The sequence below is a fragment of the Caenorhabditis remanei genome, chromosome II, assembly GCF_010183535.1.
Source record: "Caenorhabditis remanei strain PX506 chromosome II, whole genome shotgun sequence".
In the NCBI taxonomy this organism is placed as follows: Eukaryota; Metazoa; Nematoda; class Chromadorea; order Rhabditida; family Rhabditidae; genus Caenorhabditis; species Caenorhabditis remanei.
In genome coordinates this window covers 18,730,084-18,752,385 of record NC_071329.1, presented here as the reverse complement: position 1 = coordinate 18,752,385, position 22,302 = coordinate 18,730,084, and the positions used below count along the sequence as shown (strand labels likewise).

The window sequence follows — 22,302 nt, the reverse complement described above, 5'->3', positions numbered from 1 at the left end:
TGTGCACTTTTTAGTCTGTGTACATGGGCTCCGCCCGGATATGATGAAATTCTCACTTTTTTGTTTCAAAAAATTGGTTTTTTTTTTACAAAAAATGATGTTTCTATATAAGAAAATCGTTCAAAATCGTTTAAAATCGCAAATCCCCATAGATAATGAAGTCTGGCGCGCCTGTGGCGCGTTTTCTTAGGAGCCCAGGGATTCTCCTTAATCTAGTGCACCTTTGACGCGTTTAAAAAAAATTTCAAAAAAAATTGAAACTCAATTCAGAATCTTCACGTCTTCAGCTTTCCTAGGCTATTTTTATATTTACTGACAAGGGAACCTTTTAAGTGGTACCTAACGCCATCAAAAACGACCTATACAGGGTGAAAGAGGATGTTTGAAAACCTATAAATCAACTTTCAAAAGTTGCTTACGTGACCTGTAAGTGTCTGAAATTGCCATCTGAAAATTGACCATTTTTACCATTGATTCGCTGCATTTCGCCTTCTCGCCTCCTCCAAATCCTATCACGTTTGTAATAAACTGCGGCGGCACTTTAAAAACGTGTTCGAGTGGCGCAGGTGGTTAGCGTCCAGGTGGGGAAAATTTTGGGCTGGTTCAACCCCTTTGCCATTTTTTTTCTTTTTTTTTGTTTGATTTCTTTTTTTCCAGTTTTTTCATTGGTTTTTTGGAAGCTATCATAAAAGTTTGGCGGCACCTCCATCTGTCAACCGGCAGATCTCTCTTATAATCATCAATTGAAAGGGATTCAGAAGGGAATCACGTTGATAGTGGTACAAAAAAGAATTATATGATAGCTTTCAAAAAACAAAGGAAAAAACTGGAAAAAAAGAAATCAAACAAAAAAAAAGAAAAAAAAATGGCAAAGGGGTTAAACCAGCCCAAAATTTTCCCCACCTGGACGCTAACCACCTGCGCCACTCGAACACGTTTTTAAAGTGCCGCCGCAGTTTATTACAAACGTGATAGGATTTGGAGGAGGCGAGAAGGCGAAATGCAGCGAATCAATGGTAAAAATGGTCAATTTTCAGATGGCAATTTCAGACACTTACAGGTCACGTAAGCAACTTTTGAAAGTTGATTTATAGGTTTTCAAACATCCTCTTTCACCCTGTATAGGTCGTTTTTGATGGCATTAGGTACCACTTAAAAGGTTCCCTTGTGAATTATTTCTATGGCTGGCGCTCTTTTGACGCGTTTTCTTTTTCCTGATTAGTCACCTATAGAAGAAGAAAAGGTGAAGCCATTCTTTATTTTTCGTATATATTTTTCATTTCGAGAGGTCTTCAAATGAAGTCGTCAGTGTTTTTATATCCTTTTTAAAAATCAAAAGTTTTTCAGAAATAAATAGTCTCAATAGTCGCTTTTAGACCAATTATTGATGACTGAAATTGTTTTTTGAAATAAAAGTAAACATAGAAGGAGGACAGCTGAACTAACAAGCAAACTAATTCGTTGGTTATGGAAAAAATTTAAAACTTTCTGTTTTATAGTGAAAAAGGGGAAAGCTGTGCTTATTTTTCAAAAAATTCCATATTTTGGGTACTTATAACCAGCAATGGCTTCTTTTCTTACCTACTGACTAACATAGAAAACAGGAACACGCGTCTAAGGTACAGTACCGGACAAAAAGGTATCAACTTTGGCTGTTTTCAGTGGAAAATGACCAACTTTGAGAGTGTGTCATGGCAATACTGATTGTCCCATCAAGTAGATTTTTAATGAACTATACAGAACAAAGGTAGATCTTCATTTTTGTAGTTGACAACTTTTTTGTAAAGACACTCCCTAGAGAGTTACGTATCGTCAAAGTAATTTCTCCTTCAAACCGACCAATTTCAGTGCGATTTTTGAGCTGTCGTCTTAAAATGACCATAACTCTCTAGAGAGTGTCCGTACAAAAAAGTTGTCAACCACAAAAATGGAGCTCTACTTTTGATCTATATGATTCATTAAAAATTTACTTGATAGGACAATCAGAATTACTATGGCACACTCTCAAAGTTAGTCATTTTCCACTGAAACAGCCAAAGTTGATACCTTTTTGTACGGTAGTGTACGCCAGCCAAACATCATAACAACATTAAAAAACCATTGTATTTCAGTTCATAGTAGACATACACAAAATCAGAAACTTGATTCAGAATTGTCATTATTTCAGCTTTCCAGTCATATAAAATTCCAAAAAGAAACTGAACAAAACCTTACCAGTAACCCAAAAACTACATGTCATTTCTTTTTTTCAAAAAATTCATTCAGCCGTCGTCATCGTCAAAAAGAGAAAAAAGAAAGAGACGGGGAAGTGAATTGGGTGGTCTACCTTGTTATTCTACCTCCGCCTTTTTCCTAGTTGTGGTGTTCAGTTTTTTTGCAATTCTTGCTAGTGAAGAGTGATGTGATGGGAGGTGATTTCCAGTCAGAAGGAGAGAAAATTTGAGAAAAAAAAAGGAAATAATGTGAAGGTGATGTAAAAACTGGCGGGGAGAAGACGGAGTGGTGTGCCTAATTACACAGAAAAATAGCTACTGAAAATTGCTAAAAATGGCTAAAAATGACTAAAATTGGCTAAAAAAGGCTGAAAATAGCTGAAAATGGCTGACAATGGCTACAATCCGCTGAAAAAAGCTGAGATTGGCTGAAAATAGCTAAAATAGACTGAAAATGGCGGAAAAAAGCTGAAAATGGCTGACAATTAACTGAAAATGGCTAAAATAGACTGAAAATGGCGGAAAAAGCTAAAATTGGCTGAAAATGGCTGCTTCAAAACGTCCTGGCTGGCGTTCCTTTGACGCGCATTAACTAGTATCAAAGGTTCGGTAAGAACTTCTATCGCAAGTACCCCTGAGTGACTAGAATATCTGGCGCGCCTTGAAAGTCCAGGCTGGGGCGCCTTTGGCGCGGAAATCGAAAAACATTAGGGATAAAAAATCAAAGTTTTCGCATTTGGAAACTATTTGTTGAAACTATAACAAGGAAATTTGTGATTCAATTTTTTTTCGAAAAAGTCAAATTTTCTACTATTATTCAGAATTACAAGAAATTCTGAAAAATCATTGAAAATGTTCACAGTTTCGATGAAAAATTGGACACTTTTTTTTCATAAAACTTAAATTAAAACGTCCTGGACCCGTTTTCAAACAAATATACAAAATCTTGTCCCAATTTTAAATAAAAACAATATTAACTAAAAAAAAATAATTTTCACAATTTTCACCTGCCTAGAGAACCGGACAAAAAGGTATCAACTTTGGCTGTTTTCAGTGGAAAATGACCAACTTTGAGAGTGTACCATAGTAATTCTGATTGTCACACCATGAAAACTTTTAATGGATCATGGAGATTGAACGTAGAGCTCCATTTTTGTAGTTGACAACTTTTTTCTACGAGCACTCACTAGAGAGTTATGGTCATTTTAAGAGGACAGCTCAAAAATCGCACTATTTTGCACAGAAATTGGTCGATTTGAGGGAGAAATTACTTCGACGATATGTAACTTGCTAGGGAGTGTCCGTACAAAAAAGTTGTCAACTACAAAAATGGAGCTCTACTTTTGATTTGTATGCTCCATTAAAAATTTTCATGGTGTGACAATCAGAATTACTATGACACACTCTCAAAGTTGGTCATTTTCCACTGAAAACAGGCAAAGTTGATACCTTTTTGTCCGGTACTGTACATAGACTACGATGACACAGAAAACACATGAACCGAGTAAAAACCAATTTTCATTTTGAAAAAAAGTGAATTCTGTTTGATTATTTCATTTATTTATTACACGAAACACTAATCGCCTACTATGACACACACACACACTGATCTCTCTGTGTACTATTTGGTACGTATGTGAGTATGATCTGTTTGTTTTATGAGGAGCGTCGTCTCATTGTTATTTTTTGTTGGAAAAATTGTGAAAATTTTGACAAAAAATACATAAAACTGATGGGAAGGGAGTGCCACTCTAGGATTTCAGCAAAAACGCACCTAAGGCGCGACAGCTTCAAATAGTGACAGACCTTAAGACTATCTTAGAACTAGAACCCTGGAAGAAGGGCGCCAAAGGCGCGACAGCCTTACAAACGAAAATTAGAATTTTGGGAGAAAACGCGCTGAAGGCGCGACAGCCTTACAAACGAAAATTAGAATTTTGAGAGAAAAGGCGCCAAAGGCACGACAGCTTTTATGTTGTCAGGATGCCTAAAGCGTTTTTGGAGTTTTTTGTTGGAAATATTTTATTTTATTCCCTAATTACCCAATTAACTCACTTGAGTGAATTTTCAGAAGAGTCTTACAGTAGTAGTGGATAGATAGATGAATGTTATTATTGAGAAGATTCAAATCATTTCAAAATGAATATATTTTTCCATTTTCTGACGGAAGAAAGAAAAATGAGAAGATTGACGTGGGAAAATGAAAGGTCATTGGAACACGTGGGAGTATTATTTAAACGGAAAAAAGTTTCAGAAAACAAAAACTTTAGAATGGATGGGGCGTCGTTGGCATTGGAAAGCTGAGAAAAACGCTGATTTTAAATTTATATTCAGTTTTTGCCCTCGAGGCTTGAAATTCGTGGAAAAAACGAGGTCAAAGTTGGGAAAAATGGCAAAAAAATAGCAAAAAATATTGTAATTTTTCAGAACTTTGATTTCTTTTTTCTTGAATACCAGGCAGCAAAGGCAAAAACTGAATATATATTTGAAATCAGCGTTTTTTAAGCTTTCCAATTATATACAGTACCGCTCAAAAGTATATTAAGTTGCGCCTTTTTCAGTTGAAAATGCCCAACTTTGAGACTGTGTCGTAGTAAAACTAACTGTCCTACAAAATTAATTTTTTATGGATCGAACAGATCAAAGGTAGAGCTCCATTTTTGTAGTTGACAACTTTTTTGTACGGACACTCCTTAGAGAGTTACATATCGACAAAGTAATTTCTCCCTCAAATTGCCCCATTTCGTAATAAAATGACCATAACTCTCTAGGGAGTGTCTGTACAAAAAAGTTGTCAACTACAAAAATAAAGCTCTATTTGTGATCTGTATAGTTCATAAACTATCGATATTGTGAGACTATCAGGGAAGCCGTGTCACTGTCACAATGTTGACCATTTTCAACTAAAAACTACAAGTGTCGCATTCTTTATGGCCAGTACTGTATAAATTAATTGAATTGCAACGGAAAACTTTCGAAGAAAAAAACTATAAACATAGGAACTTTGTCTTCATGATCTTCTATGAGTTGTAGCCTCGACAGCCTGAGCTAGAGCCTAAACACTACACCCACTCACTCCTTCTAACTAGAAAAACCGAGTGCAGAATTCAAAAGTTCTCAGTAATGATCAGTTTTCTCTCTCTCCCTTTTCAGATGATTAATAACACGGTTGAATAGAGAATTTTGACATTTCCAACAGAGCGGATTTCTTAAAAAACAAAAAAACTTTTTTCTAATTAGATGTTTTCAACCGAAAAAAAATGAAAAAAAAGTTTTGAAAAAGTTTTGACTTTTTGATATTCAACATATTCTTCTAATTCACATTGCCAAAGGAGGGGGGGGGGGGGGGGGATGATGAGCATATTCATATGAAAATACCTGAAAAAAGGGATTAAATTTTCTATATGTATATTCATCATAATGGCGTCAATCAGGAGATAAATGGAACAATTGAAAATTCCAGAAAAATAACTGACATAATAAAAATATTTATAAAAAGAAAAGGGAAAATATATATATGAAAATTTCAGAAATTTCAGAGGTTAGGGTATCCACAACAAAACGCGCACAAGGCGCGACAGCTCCACATCTGACAATTTAAAACGCGCCAACGATACGCCCGACTTGAGCAAGTTGATCGTTAAACTCCATTGTATTGAAAACGCGCCAACGACACGCCAGACTCAATAAAACCTCAAACTATATAATTCACTTGTATCTTGGATCCATCAAGTAAAAACAAAAACGCGCCAACGTCACGCCAGATTGGAGAAACATTTCGGAAAGAGACATCAAACAAAGAGATTTCGAATTTTTGAGAAAACTCGGTCAACTTTGATATCTCGTCATAGCTTCCAGTTTTGATCTACACATTCAAATTTACATGTGTTGTGTAGATCAAATTAGGATCTCCATTTTTGTAGTTGACAACTTTTTGATAGCTCCGCCCATTTTTGAGATATGCGCCTTTAAAGATAGAGGAGAAAGAGATAGAGGAAGAGCGCCAAGAAGCTATCCTTCTTTAAAGGCGCATAACTCAAAAGTGGGAGGAGCTATCGAAAAGTTGTCAATTATAAAAATGATCTACTAGTTTTGATCTACAAAATGAATACAAATTTGTTAACTTTTAAGCAAAAATAAGAGCCGTAACGGGTTGTCAAAGTAATTTTTACGATGTTCTAGTCCATTTTCTCCATTTTCCCCATTTTTGCCCATTTTTGACCGATTTTAACAAATTTTAGCAAATTTATGCTTAAATTTCACAAAACTCGAATGGATTCTTTAAAAAATCCTTTCAAAAATTAAAGTTTTTACAGTCAATAACTCAAAATCAAAAAGTTTGTTTTTCGTTAAAAATCGGACATTTTTGAGAACCTGTCAAACAAGTCAATAGTCAAATTGACATTTATTTTGTAGATCAAACCCAGTTGATCATTTTTTTTGTTGACATCTTTTCGATAGCTCCGCCCACTTTTGTGATGTGCGCCTTTAAAGACGAAGGGAGCGCGCGCGCTGCCGACACCCCAGTCAATCTTTAAAGGCGCATATCTCAAAAGTGGGAGGAGCTATCGAAAAGTTGTCTACTACAAAAATACGTAGAATTTTATGTAGATTATTACTATAGTTAACAATTTTCTTTTATCAGTTTTAGATTTTGAGATAAATCGGGTTTGCGGAAAAAATCGTAAAGGTCCTACTATTTTAGGTTATTTCAGGTCATTTTGGTCATTAAAAAAAATTTAATTAGTCCCCCATTTTAATTATCGAGCCTCCTTCAAAGTTTCTCCATCTCTTCTTCCCAGTCCACTTTCCCTTCCCCCCCCCCTCTCCCGACCAGGACGCCCCGCCCCCTTTTCTCTCTCCCGTTATCCCCGCCGCGCCAAGAATCTCTCTGCGTCTCCACTCGGCGCCTACACTCTCTCACGCATCCGTATCGCTCTAGGCACCCGTCGATCCTATAAAAGGACGCCGTCCCTTACGCAGTTCCCTATCCGATTTTCAGTCCAGTGTCCTGTCTTCCTGTCCGACATGGGAGGAGGACACCCCATATAAACCGCATTCCTTATCCCGCCGCTATCCAGTCCGATATACCTTTCTGCTTCTTCTTATTTCTTATTTCTTATATCCGTGTAGTCATCCCCAATTCTGAATCCTTATTTTCCCATTTTTCAGCCCGCCAAAACCACAAGATGATGGAGACATCGGAGCACAAGGAGCTCCGTCGTGTGGCCTTCCTTGCCATCGTTGTCTCGACGGTGGCTGTCATCGCGGCGATCGTGATACTCCCGATGTTGTACTCGTACGTCGCCGGATTCCAAAGCCATTTGATTATTGAGGCCGATTTTTGTAAGGTTAGTAGGGGTACGGTAGCTGAGGTGGTACGGTAACACAGCCTTAGACTGTTGGAGCTAGATAGAAAGCTTAGGGAGCATAGGGTACGGTAACAGAGCTTTAGGCTGTTGATGCTTGCCTAGAGATTACGGTAGCAACATATTACTGAAGCTTAGGTTGTGCAGAATTGGATAGTATAGCTTTGAACGCTGACCGTCTTTATGAGAATCGTGATTTCGGTACCTGAACCTCAGCTGGTCCGGACGGACTGTGCATACACATAAGCTCACAGAGCTGACCTAAAGTCTAGTGAAGACTGTCTAAGGGTACGGTAGCCTTTTACAATGATGGCCTTAGACAGCAAGTACAGTAGCCTTAGAGTCATTGGTCTATTGGTTACGGTACCTGAGACTTAGCTTCTGTGAAGAAGCCCCTAGAGATGCGGTAGACTTAGAGCGTACCAAGCAATTAGAGCGCCTTCAAGGAGAACGAGAGTCAGACGGTACATGACTACTGTACTCCGAGAAAAGGACCTTGGCTAGGCCAGACTAGGTTTTTCGAAATTTTGACGAAATCCTGTTTTCCCTTCTTTCCATATTTATACTCATTGTATTGAGCAAAACAAGACAATTATTTTTGTAGTTGACCACTTTTTGATAGCTCCGCCCACTTTTGAAATATGCGCCTTTAAAGACAGAGAGGAGCTAGAAGAAAAGAAGCTAGCCTACTTTAAAGGCGCATATCTCAAAAGTGGGCGGATCTATCAAAAAGTTGGCAACTACAAAAATGAAGAGCTAAACTTGCTTATGACAGGGGACTCTGTGACGGGATCTCAAAGTCAGTTAGCCGATCTCAACCGATCTGAACCGTTCTTAGGCGATCTTAAACAATGTCAAATATTCAATCTGCCTTTCAGACCCGCTCCCGCGACATGTGGGCTCAAATCCACGACATCGACATGCCCCATCTCTTCGCTCACCGTCAAAAGCGTCAATACTCCTCTCCAAACCCACCAGCCGCCGGCGGCTACGGCGCGCCAGTCACCAACTCCGAACCAGCGCCAACCTGCTGCTCATGCCAACAGGGACCAGCCGGACCACCAGGAGCACCTGGAGACGACGGTAACGCTGGACAAGACGGAGTCCGTGGGAACGATGGAACCGACGGAAAAGAGGGATCACTTTTGGAGAGTGCAATTGTCAATGAGCCATGTATTATCTGTCCACCAGGACCACCAGGACCACAAGGAATGGCTGGATCAAAGGGACCACAAGGACCAAAGGGTGGCAATGGGGAGAACGGACCAGACGGAAAGGCTGGTGCCAATGGAATGCAGGGACCACCGGGTATGATGGGACCACCGGGACGGCAAGGAGTTAGCGGACCAAAAGGTGCTCCAGGACGTATCAATCAAATCAATGGACCTGCTGGACCTGCTGGACACAAGGGAGTCCGTGGAGCGCCTGGACCACGTGGAGAGGCTGGATTGGATGGTGGCAATTCGGAGGGACCACAAGGACCGCTTGGAGATGCTGGACGGCCTGGACCAGTTGGAGAGCAGGGACCACAGGGACCTGAGGTGAGTGCTGTGAATTCAGAATCAGTTTGAATTTTTGAAATCGGAAAATTTTGAAGCGAGATATAACAATTTTAAAGTCATCAGTTTTCAAACCAATCTCTGTCTGTGTGTCCATCTATGTGTCCAGATGTCCTACACATTCAAGTTTGATATGTCTGAAAAGCCGAAGACGTGAGGATTCTGAAACCGTTTGAATTTTTGAAATCTGGCCAGTTTGAAGGTAGTTACGAAGCTTTGAGGGGGAAGAGACCCTTTCTGAAATTCAAATCGATGTAACTCCCATCATATTGACCCTAGCCGAAATCTGAAAACGGATTCAGAATTATCACGTCTTCAGATTTCTAGGCATATATAATTTGTATGTGTAGGACATCCGGACACACAGACATACAGACACACAGACAGACAGAGCTCCGGATCTCAGGGGATCGCTCAGACATGGTGCATCTGCAGCCTTTAGGATATCCGGATTTACTGACGGACATCCGGACAGACATCTGGACATCCTTGCACACCGACACACAGACAGACAGACACAGAGCTAGTCAAAATATGTGGTGTGCAAACGCGCTCCGTTGACAAAATTTCAAAATTTGAGAATTTTTGCGGATTTTACCTTTTTTGAGCGGTTTTGAGTATTTATTCATGAAAATGAGTTCATCGGTAGAGCGCGCTTGCATTTCAAACAAAAACCAGATATTTGGACACACAGACAGACATTTGGAGCTGTGCAAACGCGCTCCACCGAGAAAACATCAAAATGTTCGGTTTTTGGTGGATTTTTAGCGCTTTTTGAGCAGTTTTTCCAACATTATGGGTTCCTCGGTGGAGCGCATTTGCTAAGAGAATCGAAATTTAAAATCTGGACATTTGGAGCTAAGCAAACGCGCTCCACTGCCAAAATTTCGAAAAATTTTGGTTTTCGCGGATTTTAGCGTTTTTTTTGGTTTTTTCGAGAAAATCAGATTAATACAGTAGAGCGTGTTTGCTCAAAACAAATTTAGAAATTTTTCATAGTTTTTTTGAGAAAAATCTAAAAAATCAAAAATTCAAATTTTTCTGAAAAAATACTGAAAACTAGAGTTGTGCATTTGCATCAACACCTTAAATACTGAACATCCGGACATCGGACACACAGACATACCGACAGACAGACAGATGCACCATTTCACCGGCTCAAAAATGATTTTTATCGATTTTTATCGACTTTTCTTAATTTTTCAATTTTCAGGGACCACAAGGACCACCAGGAGAGCCAGGAGGCTGCGAGCACTGCCCAATTCCAAGAACTCCACCAGGATATTAAACCGTTTCCCCAATTTTTTGCCATTTTTTCACAATAATGAAATCAACCGCCCGTCAATATGGGTGTTTCCAATAAAATTCAATTGGTTTCTACTTTTTTCGATTTTATTCGCGATTTTTCGCGGAAAAATCCAGAAAAATCCCGTAAAACACCAAAAAATCCGATAGGATAGATAAAACTTGTTTTCAAACACCCGCCGAAAACTGAAAAGGCGCAAACCTGTCGCTTGACGCGTTTCGCGATTTTTGCTGACGCATAACCGGATCTCAGCGCGAACTTCGAATTCAATTATTTTTCCGGCGATTTTTAATCATTTTCAACATTTTTTTTGATTTTTGAAGATTCCCTACTAACATCTACTAGTCAAATGGTCAAATTACGTGAAGAACAGAAGGCGGAGCTTATCCGGCAAGAAAAAGAGCGTCGGCGGATCGCTCGTCTCCGTCAGGTATCGATTTTTTGAATTTTTTTTGTAATTTTGTAATTTTTTAGGTCCGCCAGCAAACCGCGACGAATGCAAAAGTGATTCGAGACGTTGTGAGCCGGAAGAAGACACAAGTCATCGAAGAAATCAAGTAGTTATCGATTTTTTCCAATTTTTTCCAAATTTTTTTTCAATTTTTCCAATTCAGATCTCAGCTACACGAACAAGTGGAAGATATGATGACGGAACAGGAGAGAAGTGAAATCGAAAATAATTTGAGAGCTCGGGCACCACATTCCAAGCGAAAAACGATGACGCCGCGCTCAAAGGTTCGAGAATCGAAAAAAACGCGTCAACGGCACGCCAGAAGTAGTACAAATTAACTGGAAGCTAATTCGAAGCATGCTGAAACTGAAAATCGCAATATTTTCACAGAAAAATCTGTAAAAATGGTGAAAAATCACAGAAACCCCAGTTTTCTGCGATTGTCGCGTCAAAGGCGCGCCAGACGCTCGATTTCTTATTCGAGCTGGCTGAAAATTGGCTCATAGGTTATTAAGAACATGCTTAAGCTAAAAATCGCAATATTTTTTATGGAAAAATCTGAAAAATTGCTGAAAAATCACCGAAGACCGAGTTTTTTGCGATTTTCGTGATTTTCGCGTCAAAGACGCGCCAGACACTCTAAATTTGCCTCCGAAACGGCGTTTAGACACTTTTCGAGGCGAAATTTTTCAAAAATAACACATTTTATGACGGAAAATTGTTTGAATCCAGTATAAAATTCGATTTTTTGAAAAAAAAGAACTGAAAATTTCAATTTTTCCAGATTTTTCTGCAAAAAATCGATAAATATCTTCAGAATCAGCAGGAAACTGAAAATAAGAAAACATTTTCCCGATTCAATGCGTTTTGGTGTACATTTCAGTAATTTTTTCGAGACAAATTCAGAGTGTCTGGCGCGCCTTTGACGCGGAAATCTCAAAAAACTGGGTTTTCGGTGATTTTTCAGCAATTTTTCAGATTTTTCTATAAAATTAGGAGATTTTTAGCTTCTCAATCACCGATGAGTCAATTTTCAGCCATTTCAAATAAAACATCGAGTGTCTGGCGCGCCTTTGACGCTTTTTTGAACTGAAACTGAAAATTTCCATTTTCTCTCATTTTTTCCAGATTTTTTTTCGCAAAAATCGATAAAAAGGCACGTTACAAGCTGAAAATCACATTTCCAGTCGCTTCCAACTATATCTGGCGCGCCTTTGACGCGTTTTTGAACTAACATTGAAAATTTTCCAGTTTCCTTTATATTTTCCAGATTTTTCTGGAAAAAAGTCGATAAAAAGCACGTTACAAGCTGATAACCACATTTCCAATCGATTTTTCCAGAAAAGAGCCGCCCGTCGTCGAGAAATGACTGAAACCGACTTGGCACTCGCCGAGAAACGGAATGCCGACGCGATGCGACGTCTTCGGAATCAGAAGAAACAAGAAGTCGAAGAACGAGAGCAACGACTGGCGAAACGGAAAGAGGCGGCGCAGAAGGCCAATGAGATTATGAGAGGAAATCAGATTTTATGATGAAAATTTTTAAAAAAATTGATTTTTTTGCATTTTTTTACTAGAAAAATGCTCATTTGATCTGATAAACTCACTAATTTTACTTATTTTGGTTTCAGAATTGCGCAAATCCCAAAAAAATCGGAGAAAAATCACGAAAATTCGACAAAAATCAATTTTCCTTGATTGGTCTGCTAGCTCCGAGTTTTGTAGTTTGTAGTGAGCTAGCAGACCAAAATTCGTTCTCGCTGGGTTTTCACTGTTTTTTTGTCGGTTTTTCGCGGAAAATTACACTTTTTGCATTTTTTGAGAGAAAAATGCTCATTTGATCTGATAAATTCACTAATTTTACTTATTTCGGCTTTAGAATCGCGAAAAATACCGAAAATCGGAAAAAACCAACAAAATCGCTCAAAGTTGGTCTGCTATCTTTTGATTTGTAGTTTGTAGTGAGCTAGCAGACCAAAATTCATTCTCGCTGGGTTTTCACTGGTTTTTAGTAAATTTTCGCGGAAAATTAGGATTTTTTGCATTTTTTACTAGAAAAATGCTCATTTGACCTGATAAACTCACTAGATTCACTTATTTCGGCTTTAGAATCGCGAAAAATACTGAAAATCGGAGGAAAATCACGAAAATTCGACGAAAAAATCAATTTTCCAAGATTGGTCTGCTAGCTCCGAGTTTTGTAGTTTGTAGTGAGCTAGCAGACCAAAATTCGTTCTCGCTGGGTTTTTTGTCGATTTTTCGCAAAAATTACCCTTTTTTTCATTTTTTGCTAGAAAAATGCAGATTTGACCTGATAAACTCACTAATTTTACTTATTTTGGTTTCAGAATTGCAAGAAATACGAAAAATCATAGAAAAATGACGAAAATTCGACAAAAATCACATTTTTTCCAAGATTGGTCTGGTAGCTCCGAGTTTTGTAGTTTGTAGTGAGCTAGCAGACCAAAATTTGTTCTCTCATCGTTTCTACTGGTTTTTTGTCGATTTTTCGCGGAAAATTATGATTTTTTTGCATTTTTTACTAGAAAAATGCTGATTTGACCTTATAAACTCGCTAATTTTACTTATTTTGGTTGCAGAATCGCGAAAATACCGAAAAATCGGAAAAAACCAACAAAATCGCACAAAGTTGGTGGGCTAGCTATTGGTTGTAGTTTGTAGTCGAGCTAGCAGACCAATTGATCGATTTTAGCCAATTTTTTTCAGTTTTTCTGTGGCAAACGCGCTCTAATGATAATCTAGTGAGAATTTTCACGATATTATCAATAGAGCGCGTTTAGTCACGCGTAGGCGGAAGCTATGCTCAAATTTTTTGCAATAAAAACACATTTTTTTCAGTAAATGATTAATTTTTTGAGATCAAATACAGAAAATGACTGTCGACAAAAGAAAAAAAAATGAAAAAAAAGTGAAAAATGGAGGGGTATTTACAAAAACACAGGAGAAAGCGACGATTTTGAAGGAAGAGAGAAAAAATTAAATTCCTATACGAAGAAGGACACAAAAAAGTTGCAATCGCGCTCCACCGAACTTTCCAAGAGTTCCAATGGAGCGCACATGCTGACACCACTAATTCTCACAAGTGTACCGATTCCGGCCGCCATAATTAATACGTCGTGGTGGTCGCTCGCAAACGTCGAACGTCAATTTCAGACATGAGATCTCGTTTTCGTAGAGAAGCCACGGAAGGTAGTCGTCTCTGAAAATGTTATCAATGGAGCGCGAATGGATTATTTTTCAAAATTTTTGTTAATATGACGAGAAAGCTAAGGCAATGACGATTTTGCATCAGTTTTCAAAGTTTTGAAAAGTCAAAATCCCGGGGAGTTACTGTATTTTTTCGTTATTTCGGTTATTACCATGGAAGTCGCCATTTTGAAACCGTTATAACTCGGCAGGTTTTCAACTTTTCAAAATTCTGAAAACTGTCTCAGAACGGTCATATCCTAAGCTTTCTGATGATATCAAAAAATATTTGGAAAAAGTGGGCGGAGCCTGAGTTACGGTAGTTCGAAAATTCTAGCTATTACCTAGGAATTCGTCATTTTGAAACCGTTCTAACTCGGCAGGATTTCAACCGTTTAAAATTCTGAAAACGGATTCAGAACCGTCATTACCTAAGCTTTCTAATCATTGGAGCCTAAGCTTTCTAATCAATGGAGCGCGATTGGGGAGTTCGTTGGAGCGCGTTTGCTTTGTAGGTGGCGAAATTGCCTAGAAAGTTGGAGATAGGTACTTTAAAATGCGCTGATTTTGAAAATCACAGTTTTTTTTAGCAGTGAAATTCGAAAGTTTAAAAAAAATCGATTTGAATTTTTTTTCAAAAATTGAAAAACCAATTTTTTTCAAAGTTTTGTTTTCGAGGTTTTTCCCGATTTTTCGCTGAAAATAACTGTAATTTTTGAAACCAGCGTGTTGAAAAATGCCTATATCCAATTTTCCAGCGATTTTGGGTGATTTTGGGTGGTCAAACGCGCTCCACTGCACAAAAAGGATTTCGGTGGAGCGCGTTTACTTAATACGTGACGGAATTGGCTAGAAAGTCGGAAATAGGTACTTTGAAATGCGCTGAATTTGAAAATCACAGTTGTTGTTAGCTGCGAAATCGGGAAGTTGAAGAAAAATCGATTTGAAAAAATTTTCAAAAAAAAATTTTTTTTTGAGTTTTTCCTAAACTTTTCGCTAAAAACCTAAAAACAATTTAAATTTTCGAATTCAGTGTGTTTAAAATGTCTCAAATCAATGTTCCGCGATTTTGAAAATTTCTGGAGTGCAAACGCGCTCCACTGCATAAAAAGGAGTTCGGTGGAGCGCGTTTGCTTTGTAGGTGACGAAATTTGCTGGAAAGTTGGGGATAGGTACTTTAAAATGCGCTGAATTTGAAAATCACAGTTTTTTTCAGCTGAGAAACTGAAAAGTTGAAGAAAAATCGATTAGAAAAATTTTTTAACAAAAAACGGCTTACTTATGCCACAAATTCTTTCGATACTCGATATACCATTGACTGAATTTATCGAATTGTCCATTATTCACATCCCAAGTACGTCTTCTCTCTTCCAACTCCTTGGCCACCGTCTCCTCGATTTGTTCCTCTTTTAGTTGTCGTTTTCGAAGAATTGAGCCCGTCGCGTTGAAGGCGAGACGGATCTTTGCGATCACTGAGCCCTGCAATTTAAGGCTCCGCCCATTTCTTTCCAAATTTTTTTAATGAAAAGAAAGCTTAGTTAATGACGGTTCTGAGACAGTTTTCAAAATTTTGAAAAGTTGAACTCCTACCGAGTTACAACGGTTTCAAAATGACGACTTCCTAGGTGATAACGGAGTATTTGAAACTACCGTAACTCAGACTCCGCCCATTTTTTTCCAAATATTTTCTATGAAAAGAAAGCTTAGTTAATGACGGTTCTGAGACAGTTTTCAAAATTTTGAAAAGTTGAACTCCTGCCGAGTTACAACGGTTTCAAAATGACGACTTCCTAGGTGATAACGGAGTATTTGAAACTACCGTAACTCAGACTCCGCCCATTTTTTTCCAAATATTTTCTATGAAAAGAAAGCTTAGTTAATGACGGTTCTGAGACAGTTTTCAAAATTTTGAAAAGTTGAACTCCTGCCGAGTTACAACGGTTTCAAAATGACAACCTCCTAGGTGTCAACCGAAATGACGGATTTTCAAACAACCGTAACTCAGGCTCTGCCCACTTTTTCCAAATATTTTTTGATATCATCAGAAAGCTTAAATTATGACGGTTCTGAATCAGTTTTCAGAATTTCGATAACTTGAAATCCTGCCGAGTTATAACGGTTTCAAAATGACGGGTTTCTAGGTAATACCGGGAATTTCAAACTACCGTAACTCTGACTCCGCCCACTTTTTCCAAATATTTTTTGGTATGATTAGAAAGCTTAGGTAATGACGGTTCTGAGACAGTTTTCAAAATTTTGGTAGCTCGAAATCCAGCCGAGTTACGGTAGTTTGAAATTCCGAAACTTCGGTTATGACCGAGAAAATGGTTTTATTTTGAAACCGTTATAACTCGGCGAGTTTTTGACAATTTCAAAATTTTGAAAACTGATTCTGAGCCGTCATTACTTTAGCTTTCTAATCATACTATTTTTATATCTGAAAATCCACAATATCCCCTCGAAAACTACTTACATATCCGACTTGCTGCAAACTGCCCAAGGCACTCTTATAGTCCCCACGATCACCCTGCAAGAAGTCCATCTCGCAGTCGCCGTCCGCGTCGAACGCGCTCCAGTCGTTGAAACAGAATTCCTATAAGTAGTACTGTAGCAAATAGAATTTAAAATATTCAAAAATAGTTCAATGGAGCGAGTTTGCATAGCTAGATTGGTTGAGATCGATTGAGATCGGCTAACTTTGAGATCCCGTCACGGAAAAAAAAGTTTTTGAAAAATTGAAAATCTCCAATTTTTGGCAAAAACACATTTTAAATTGCGGCATGTTGCAAGTGCGCTGTACCGAACACTTTAAATATCCAAAATTCATTAAAAAAAATAGCCGTAGAAAACCGGAGTTCAATAGAGCGAACAAGCCGATTCTGGGAGAGTTGAAAATCAACAGACCATACTAGGTTCAGTGTAGATCAAAAAGTTTTGAATGTAGTACGGCTGTGTAGATCAAACCTAGCCCATTATTTTTGTAGTTGACAACTTTTTGATAGCTCCGCCCACTTTTGAGATATGCGCCTTTAAAGATAGGAAGCAAGGAAGAACGCGCGCGCCGCCGACACCCCAGGCTTCTCGGCCAAATTTGGTTTTTGCTTAAATTGTAGTTTCCGGCATGGAAACATAGGTTTTGTGTGGTTTTTAGCGTCAGAAATGGAATTTTCCGGTTATTTTTATGTAAAAATTATATTTTAGCGATAAAAATGACTAATTTAACGAATTTCCAACTTTCAAGGCGCATATCTCAAAAGTGGGCGGAGCTATCGAAAAAGTGTCAACTACAAAAATGAAGGTCTAGGTTTGATCTACATAACCATAACACATTTGAAGTTTCTACCGTAACCCAGAAAGCCGTGACGGCTCAAAGTCAGTTAAACGATCTCAACTCGATTTACGAGCGTAAATCGACACCTACCTTCCTAAAAGTGTAAAATCCTGGCTTCTGTGGACAATTAATTCCTTTCAACTGCCCTGCCAACGTATTCGATTGGTCCGCCTCTTCCTGCTCCAAATTCGTCAACGACTCACAGACGTCACAAAAGAAACAATTGTTACCATACCCTCCACACCCGTTATTACTCGCATTCTGGCATTTCATATTCGAAAAATCTTTGACATTCCACCACTGATACTCTGCCTTCGCGAAGAAACTGTTGTCTAGGGCTTCTGGGAGATCTTTCACTTTCACATTCTTGATTTCGAGGGTAAAGCAGCCGGGGAACCGGACGACGTCTGGTTTGATGTGCACTTGATTCGGGTTGATGTCGAGGACACGTTTGGCACCGGGACGGGCTGGAAATTTTGAAAAAATTATTGTTTTTTTTAATTGAGGGAATATTGTAGATCGATTAAGATTGGAAAGAAATGAAAATGGCTGGGGCGCCTTCGGCGCAAGATCGGTTAAGATCGCCTAACGCCTAACTGACTTTGAGATCCCGTCACGGCTTTCTGGGTTACTGTAGGTTACTAAATTTGTATTCATTTTGTAGATCAAAACTATTAGACCATTTTTGTAGTTTACAGTTTTTAGATAGCTCCGCCCACTCTTGAGTTATGCGACCTTAAAGATAGCCTACTACTGGTTAGAGAGGCGCAGAGAAGCTAGCGAGTTTAAAGACGCATATCTCAAAAGTGGGCGGAGCTACCTGAAAACTGTCAACTACAAAAATGATCTACAAGTTTTGATCTACATAACCGTACTAAATTCGAAGTTGTTTGATCTACCCTAATTCAAGTTACGGTCTATCTATGCCGGTCTATTCTCAACATTCCTAGAATCGGCTAGTGCGCTCTACTGAACTCTAGTGAACATCGGTTTTCTACGAATTTTTGAAAAAATTTTTGGATATTTAAGGTTCTGTACAGCGCATTTACAACATGCAATGACTGAAAATATGATTTTTGACAAAAATTGAGAAAAATTGAGATTTTCCATTTTTTGATAAAAAAATTTTTTCAGCTTTTGACTAACTTTGACCTACAGCTGAAAATCCTGGATTTGTCTAAATTAGACACATGTGTCATCATTGTGTTAAGCATGTCTAGATTTCCATTTTTCCAGTTGACAATTTTCAGATAGCTCCGCCCACTTTCGAGATATGCGCTTTTAAAGATAGGCTGGGGTGTCGGCGGCGCGCGCGCTCCCTTTGTCTTTAAAGGCGCATATCTCAAAAGCGGGCGGAGCTATCAAAAAGTTGTCAACTACAAAAATGATCTACTAGGTTTGATCTACAAAATAAACATAATTTTACGAAATTTTGATCTACAGGTCATACAGTAATGGGGTCTTGAAGTTCAACTTTCAGTCAATTGCTAAAAAATGCCAAAAAACTCCGTTTTTTCGGATTTTTTTTCAGATTTTTGGTGTTTTTTCACCGATATTTCTCATTTTTCATTTATTTATCAGTTATATTTTCAAACTTACTACAACTAGCATCCGCTCTTCCCGGCACCAACCAAATATCCTGATAATTGCACTTATGATTCAGTTTTCTACGAGCATCTGTGTGTCGGACACCGTTTCTGAAAAAAATTGAGATTTTGGAGATTTTGAATAGTAAAAAATCAATATTAGGACATCCGGATTCCGGACAAACCAAAAATTTCAAAAAAAAAAATTTTTTAACGATTTTTTTTGAAAAAATCGACTAACTTTGACACCCCGTCACGGCTTACGGTTTTGATCAACATGGTCAAATTTACATTTATTTTGTAGATCAAATCTAGTAGATCATTTTGGCAAATGAGTGTTTTTAGATAGCTCCGCCCACTTTTGAGATATGCGCCTTTAAAGACATCCTCCTGAGAAGAAAGGGCGCGCACTCTGCTGTCTTTAAAGGCGCATAACTCAAAAGTGGGCGGAGCTATCAAAAAGTTGTCAACTATGAAAATGATCTACTAGTTTTGATCTACACAATCAATGCACATTTTATTATATTAAATCATGATAGAGTTCCGTGACGGGTTCTCAAAGTTGGTATACCTTGAAAATTGTCATTTTTTATATTTTTAATCATTTTAAACCATTTTTTCTGGCTATTAAACGAAATGTTTTATTTGATCTACCACATTTAAAAAATATTCAATACCTGTACTTAGCACGACACTCCGGGTCCAATATATCACAATCGAGTTGAGAGGTGACGAGGCAAATGAAAGACAATAGGAGGAGTGGGAGGATGGATATGTTAGAAGATAATAGACATTTCAAAGGTCGCATACTGTAAAAATATATTGCATTTTAGGGAAAACTACTTTGATTTTAAAAAGTAACAAAAAATGAGAAGAAAAAAAATTTGTTTGAAAAAAAAATCTGAAAATCAGCAATATTTTAGATCCCGTCACGGTTTACAGTTTTGATCTACACTGCCAAATTTACATTTATATTGTAGATCAAACATGGTTCTCTATTTTTGTAGTTGACAATTTTTTGATAGCTCCGCCCACTTTTGAGATATGCGCCTTTAAACACAAATGGGTGAGGGAGAGGGACAGAGAAGCTAGCGTCTTTAAAGGCGCATATCTCAAAAGTGGGCGGAGCCATCAAAAAGTGTCAACTACAAAAATGATCTACTAGATTTGATCTACAATATAAAATAAACTAAAAACAGAAAAAATTCAAAAATTCAAAGAATTGACCCCAAGCGGGATCGAACCCTGGTACCCATTCTCATAGTGGTGCACCTTGTCCAACAACTACTCGGCGAATCTCAAATTTTGCTAAAAATGTGGTTTTCGGCATGAAAAATTGCGTTTTGAATAGTTTTTAACGTCAGAAATGACATTTTCCGGTTATTTTGATGTAAAAATCGCATTTTCTCGTTGAAAATGACTAATTTAACAAATTTCCAACTTAAAAGCCCACGTTGAGTCCCAGGCTACCTAAGCGAACACGCTCTAACGAGAAACTACGTGGAAATGAAAAATATTTTCACGTATCCTAAAATTTTCTGTTGGAAAATAGATTCTAATGTTCACCGCCACGTATTGCGGACCATGTCTTTTTCAGAGCGCGTTTGCATAGGTAGCATGGGACTCAACGTGAAAGCCGCATATCTCAAAAGTGGGCGGAGCTATCAAAAAGTTGTCAACTATGAAAATAAAGGTCTAGGTTTGATCTACATACCCATGTGACATGAAAATCTCTACAGTAAACCAGGAAGTCATGACGGGATCTCAAATATATATATAGCCGATCTCAACCGATCTCAACCAATCTCTACAGTACTTTAAAGGCGCATATCTCAAAAGTGGGCGGAGCTATCGAGAAAGTGTCAACCATGAAAATGGAGGTCTAGACATGCTCAATACAGTACACATAACTAAAAAGTGAAAAAAAAAACAAGGCGGTCCCTGCAGACCTTCACAACATAACGTTATATATGTATGTATTTACTTGATTCATGTCCATTCTAGAAGGTTCCTAATTGCTTGATAATTGGGGTTAACAAATATAACAATTATATATTGAAGGTGTCTACGTCATCACCAACATGTCTTCTTCTTCTTTTTCTTTTTTTTTTCAAAAAAAGAAGAAGACGTGTGTGTCTTCGCCCCCATCACCATCAACGCACTTAACCTGTTGGCAATTTGACGGAGAGACCTTGGAGGTCATCATCTTTTTCTTCTTATTCTGCCAATAGCAAAATTGGAGAAGAAGAATAATAGAGAATTGAGAAGTTGAATGGGGTCAACTTGGGTGGGGAGAGAGAAGGTCATTGGGAACATGGGGTGTAATAAGAGATTGAGGAGGAAGTTGGTACATAAGAAGATAGAGGGTGTGTAGTTTGTAGTGTGTGTGTAGGTATTGTACTGAATGGGATTAGTAAGGAAGCTAAGGTTATGAGGATTCTGAATCTGTTTTCAAAATTTATTTATGTCAAAAACTGGCAGAGATACATTGATTTCTAGAAGACTCATTTAAAAACGAAGTTCTGGACTGTCTGTCTGTGTGTCCGATGTGTCCAGATGTCCAAATTTATACGACTAGAAAGCTGAAACCATAAGGATTTTGAATCTGTTTTCAGATTCTGTCTAGCTTCTAAATGAACCGAGATAGAACAATTTTAAGGAGGATAACTTGAACACGGTGTTCAAATTTGACGGTTTTTTAAATTCTGTCTGTCTGTGTGCCCGGACTGTCCGGATGTCCAAATTATATATCATTGGAAAGCTAAAGTTATGCGGATTCGGACTCTCTTTTCAGATTTTAGAACGGTCAAAAATGAAGGAAGTTACAAATGTTTCAATTTTAGCCAAAAAAATTAAAAAAAATTTTTTTTTAAACTGAAATCCTCGTAACTTTCTTCATTTTTGACTTTTCTAAAATTTAAAAACAGATTCAGAATTCTTATAATTTCAGCTTTCTATTCATATATAATTCATGTATGCTAGACATCCGGACACCTCGGACACACAGACAGACGCCTCAAGCTATTTGGAGTGCTCAGGACTGACTAGGTGTCTAGAGTACTGCTGTCTGTCTGTCTGTCTGACCAGAGTGTCCAGATGTTCAAGTTACATATCACAAGAATGCTGAAATTATGAGGATTCTGAATCTGTTTTCAGATTCTGGATAAGTCAAAAATGATCCGAGATACTACGATTTTCAAAAGGATAACCAGACGACGGCATTCAGATTTCGCTGTTACTTTTAATGTATGTCTGTCTGTGTGTCCGATGTGTCAGGATG

At 38.0% G+C, this 22,302-nt stretch overlaps 4 protein-coding genes across 4 annotated transcripts; 2 read left to right on the top strand and 2 right to left on the bottom strand.

Annotated features, from left to right (window-relative positions):
• Positions 1 to 7,381: 7,381 nt before the first annotated feature.
• On the bottom strand, positions 7,382 to 9,803 carry GCK72_007923 (uncharacterized protein; the record flags this gene model as incomplete). Its single annotated transcript, XM_053726537.1, has 4 exons — positions 7,382 to 7,621; positions 8,610 to 8,797; positions 8,969 to 9,130; positions 9,740 to 9,803. 4 exons carry the CDS (start codon positions 9,801 to 9,803, stop codon positions 7,382 to 7,384), a joined length of 654 nt encoding a protein of 217 aa, XP_053590731.1.
• On the top strand, positions 7,403 to 10,429 carry GCK72_007922 (uncharacterized protein; the record flags this gene model as incomplete). Its single annotated transcript, XM_003097517.2, has 3 exons — positions 7,403 to 7,564; positions 8,461 to 9,123; positions 10,355 to 10,429. The coding sequence occupies 3 exons, from the start codon at positions 7,403 to 7,405 to the stop codon at positions 10,427 to 10,429; spliced, it is 900 nt and encodes a 299-aa protein (XP_003097565.1).
• Positions 10,430 to 10,796: 367 nt separating this feature from the next.
• On the top strand, positions 10,797 to 12,431 carry GCK72_007921 (uncharacterized protein; the record flags this gene model as incomplete). Its single annotated transcript, XM_003097533.2, has 4 exons — positions 10,797 to 10,877; positions 10,922 to 11,004; positions 11,062 to 11,182; positions 12,240 to 12,431. The coding sequence occupies 4 exons, from the start codon at positions 10,797 to 10,799 to the stop codon at positions 12,429 to 12,431; spliced, it is 477 nt and encodes a 158-aa protein (XP_003097581.2).
• Positions 12,432 to 13,988: 1,557 nt separating this feature from the next.
• On the bottom strand, positions 13,989 to 19,830 carry GCK72_007920 (uncharacterized protein; the record flags this gene model as incomplete). Its single annotated transcript, XM_003097526.2, has 6 exons — positions 13,989 to 14,118; positions 15,385 to 15,584; positions 16,579 to 16,698; positions 17,527 to 17,903; positions 19,036 to 19,133; positions 19,700 to 19,830. 6 exons carry the CDS (start codon positions 19,828 to 19,830, stop codon positions 13,989 to 13,991), a joined length of 1,056 nt encoding a protein of 351 aa, XP_003097574.2.
• Positions 19,831 to 22,302: the final 2,472 nt, after the last annotated feature.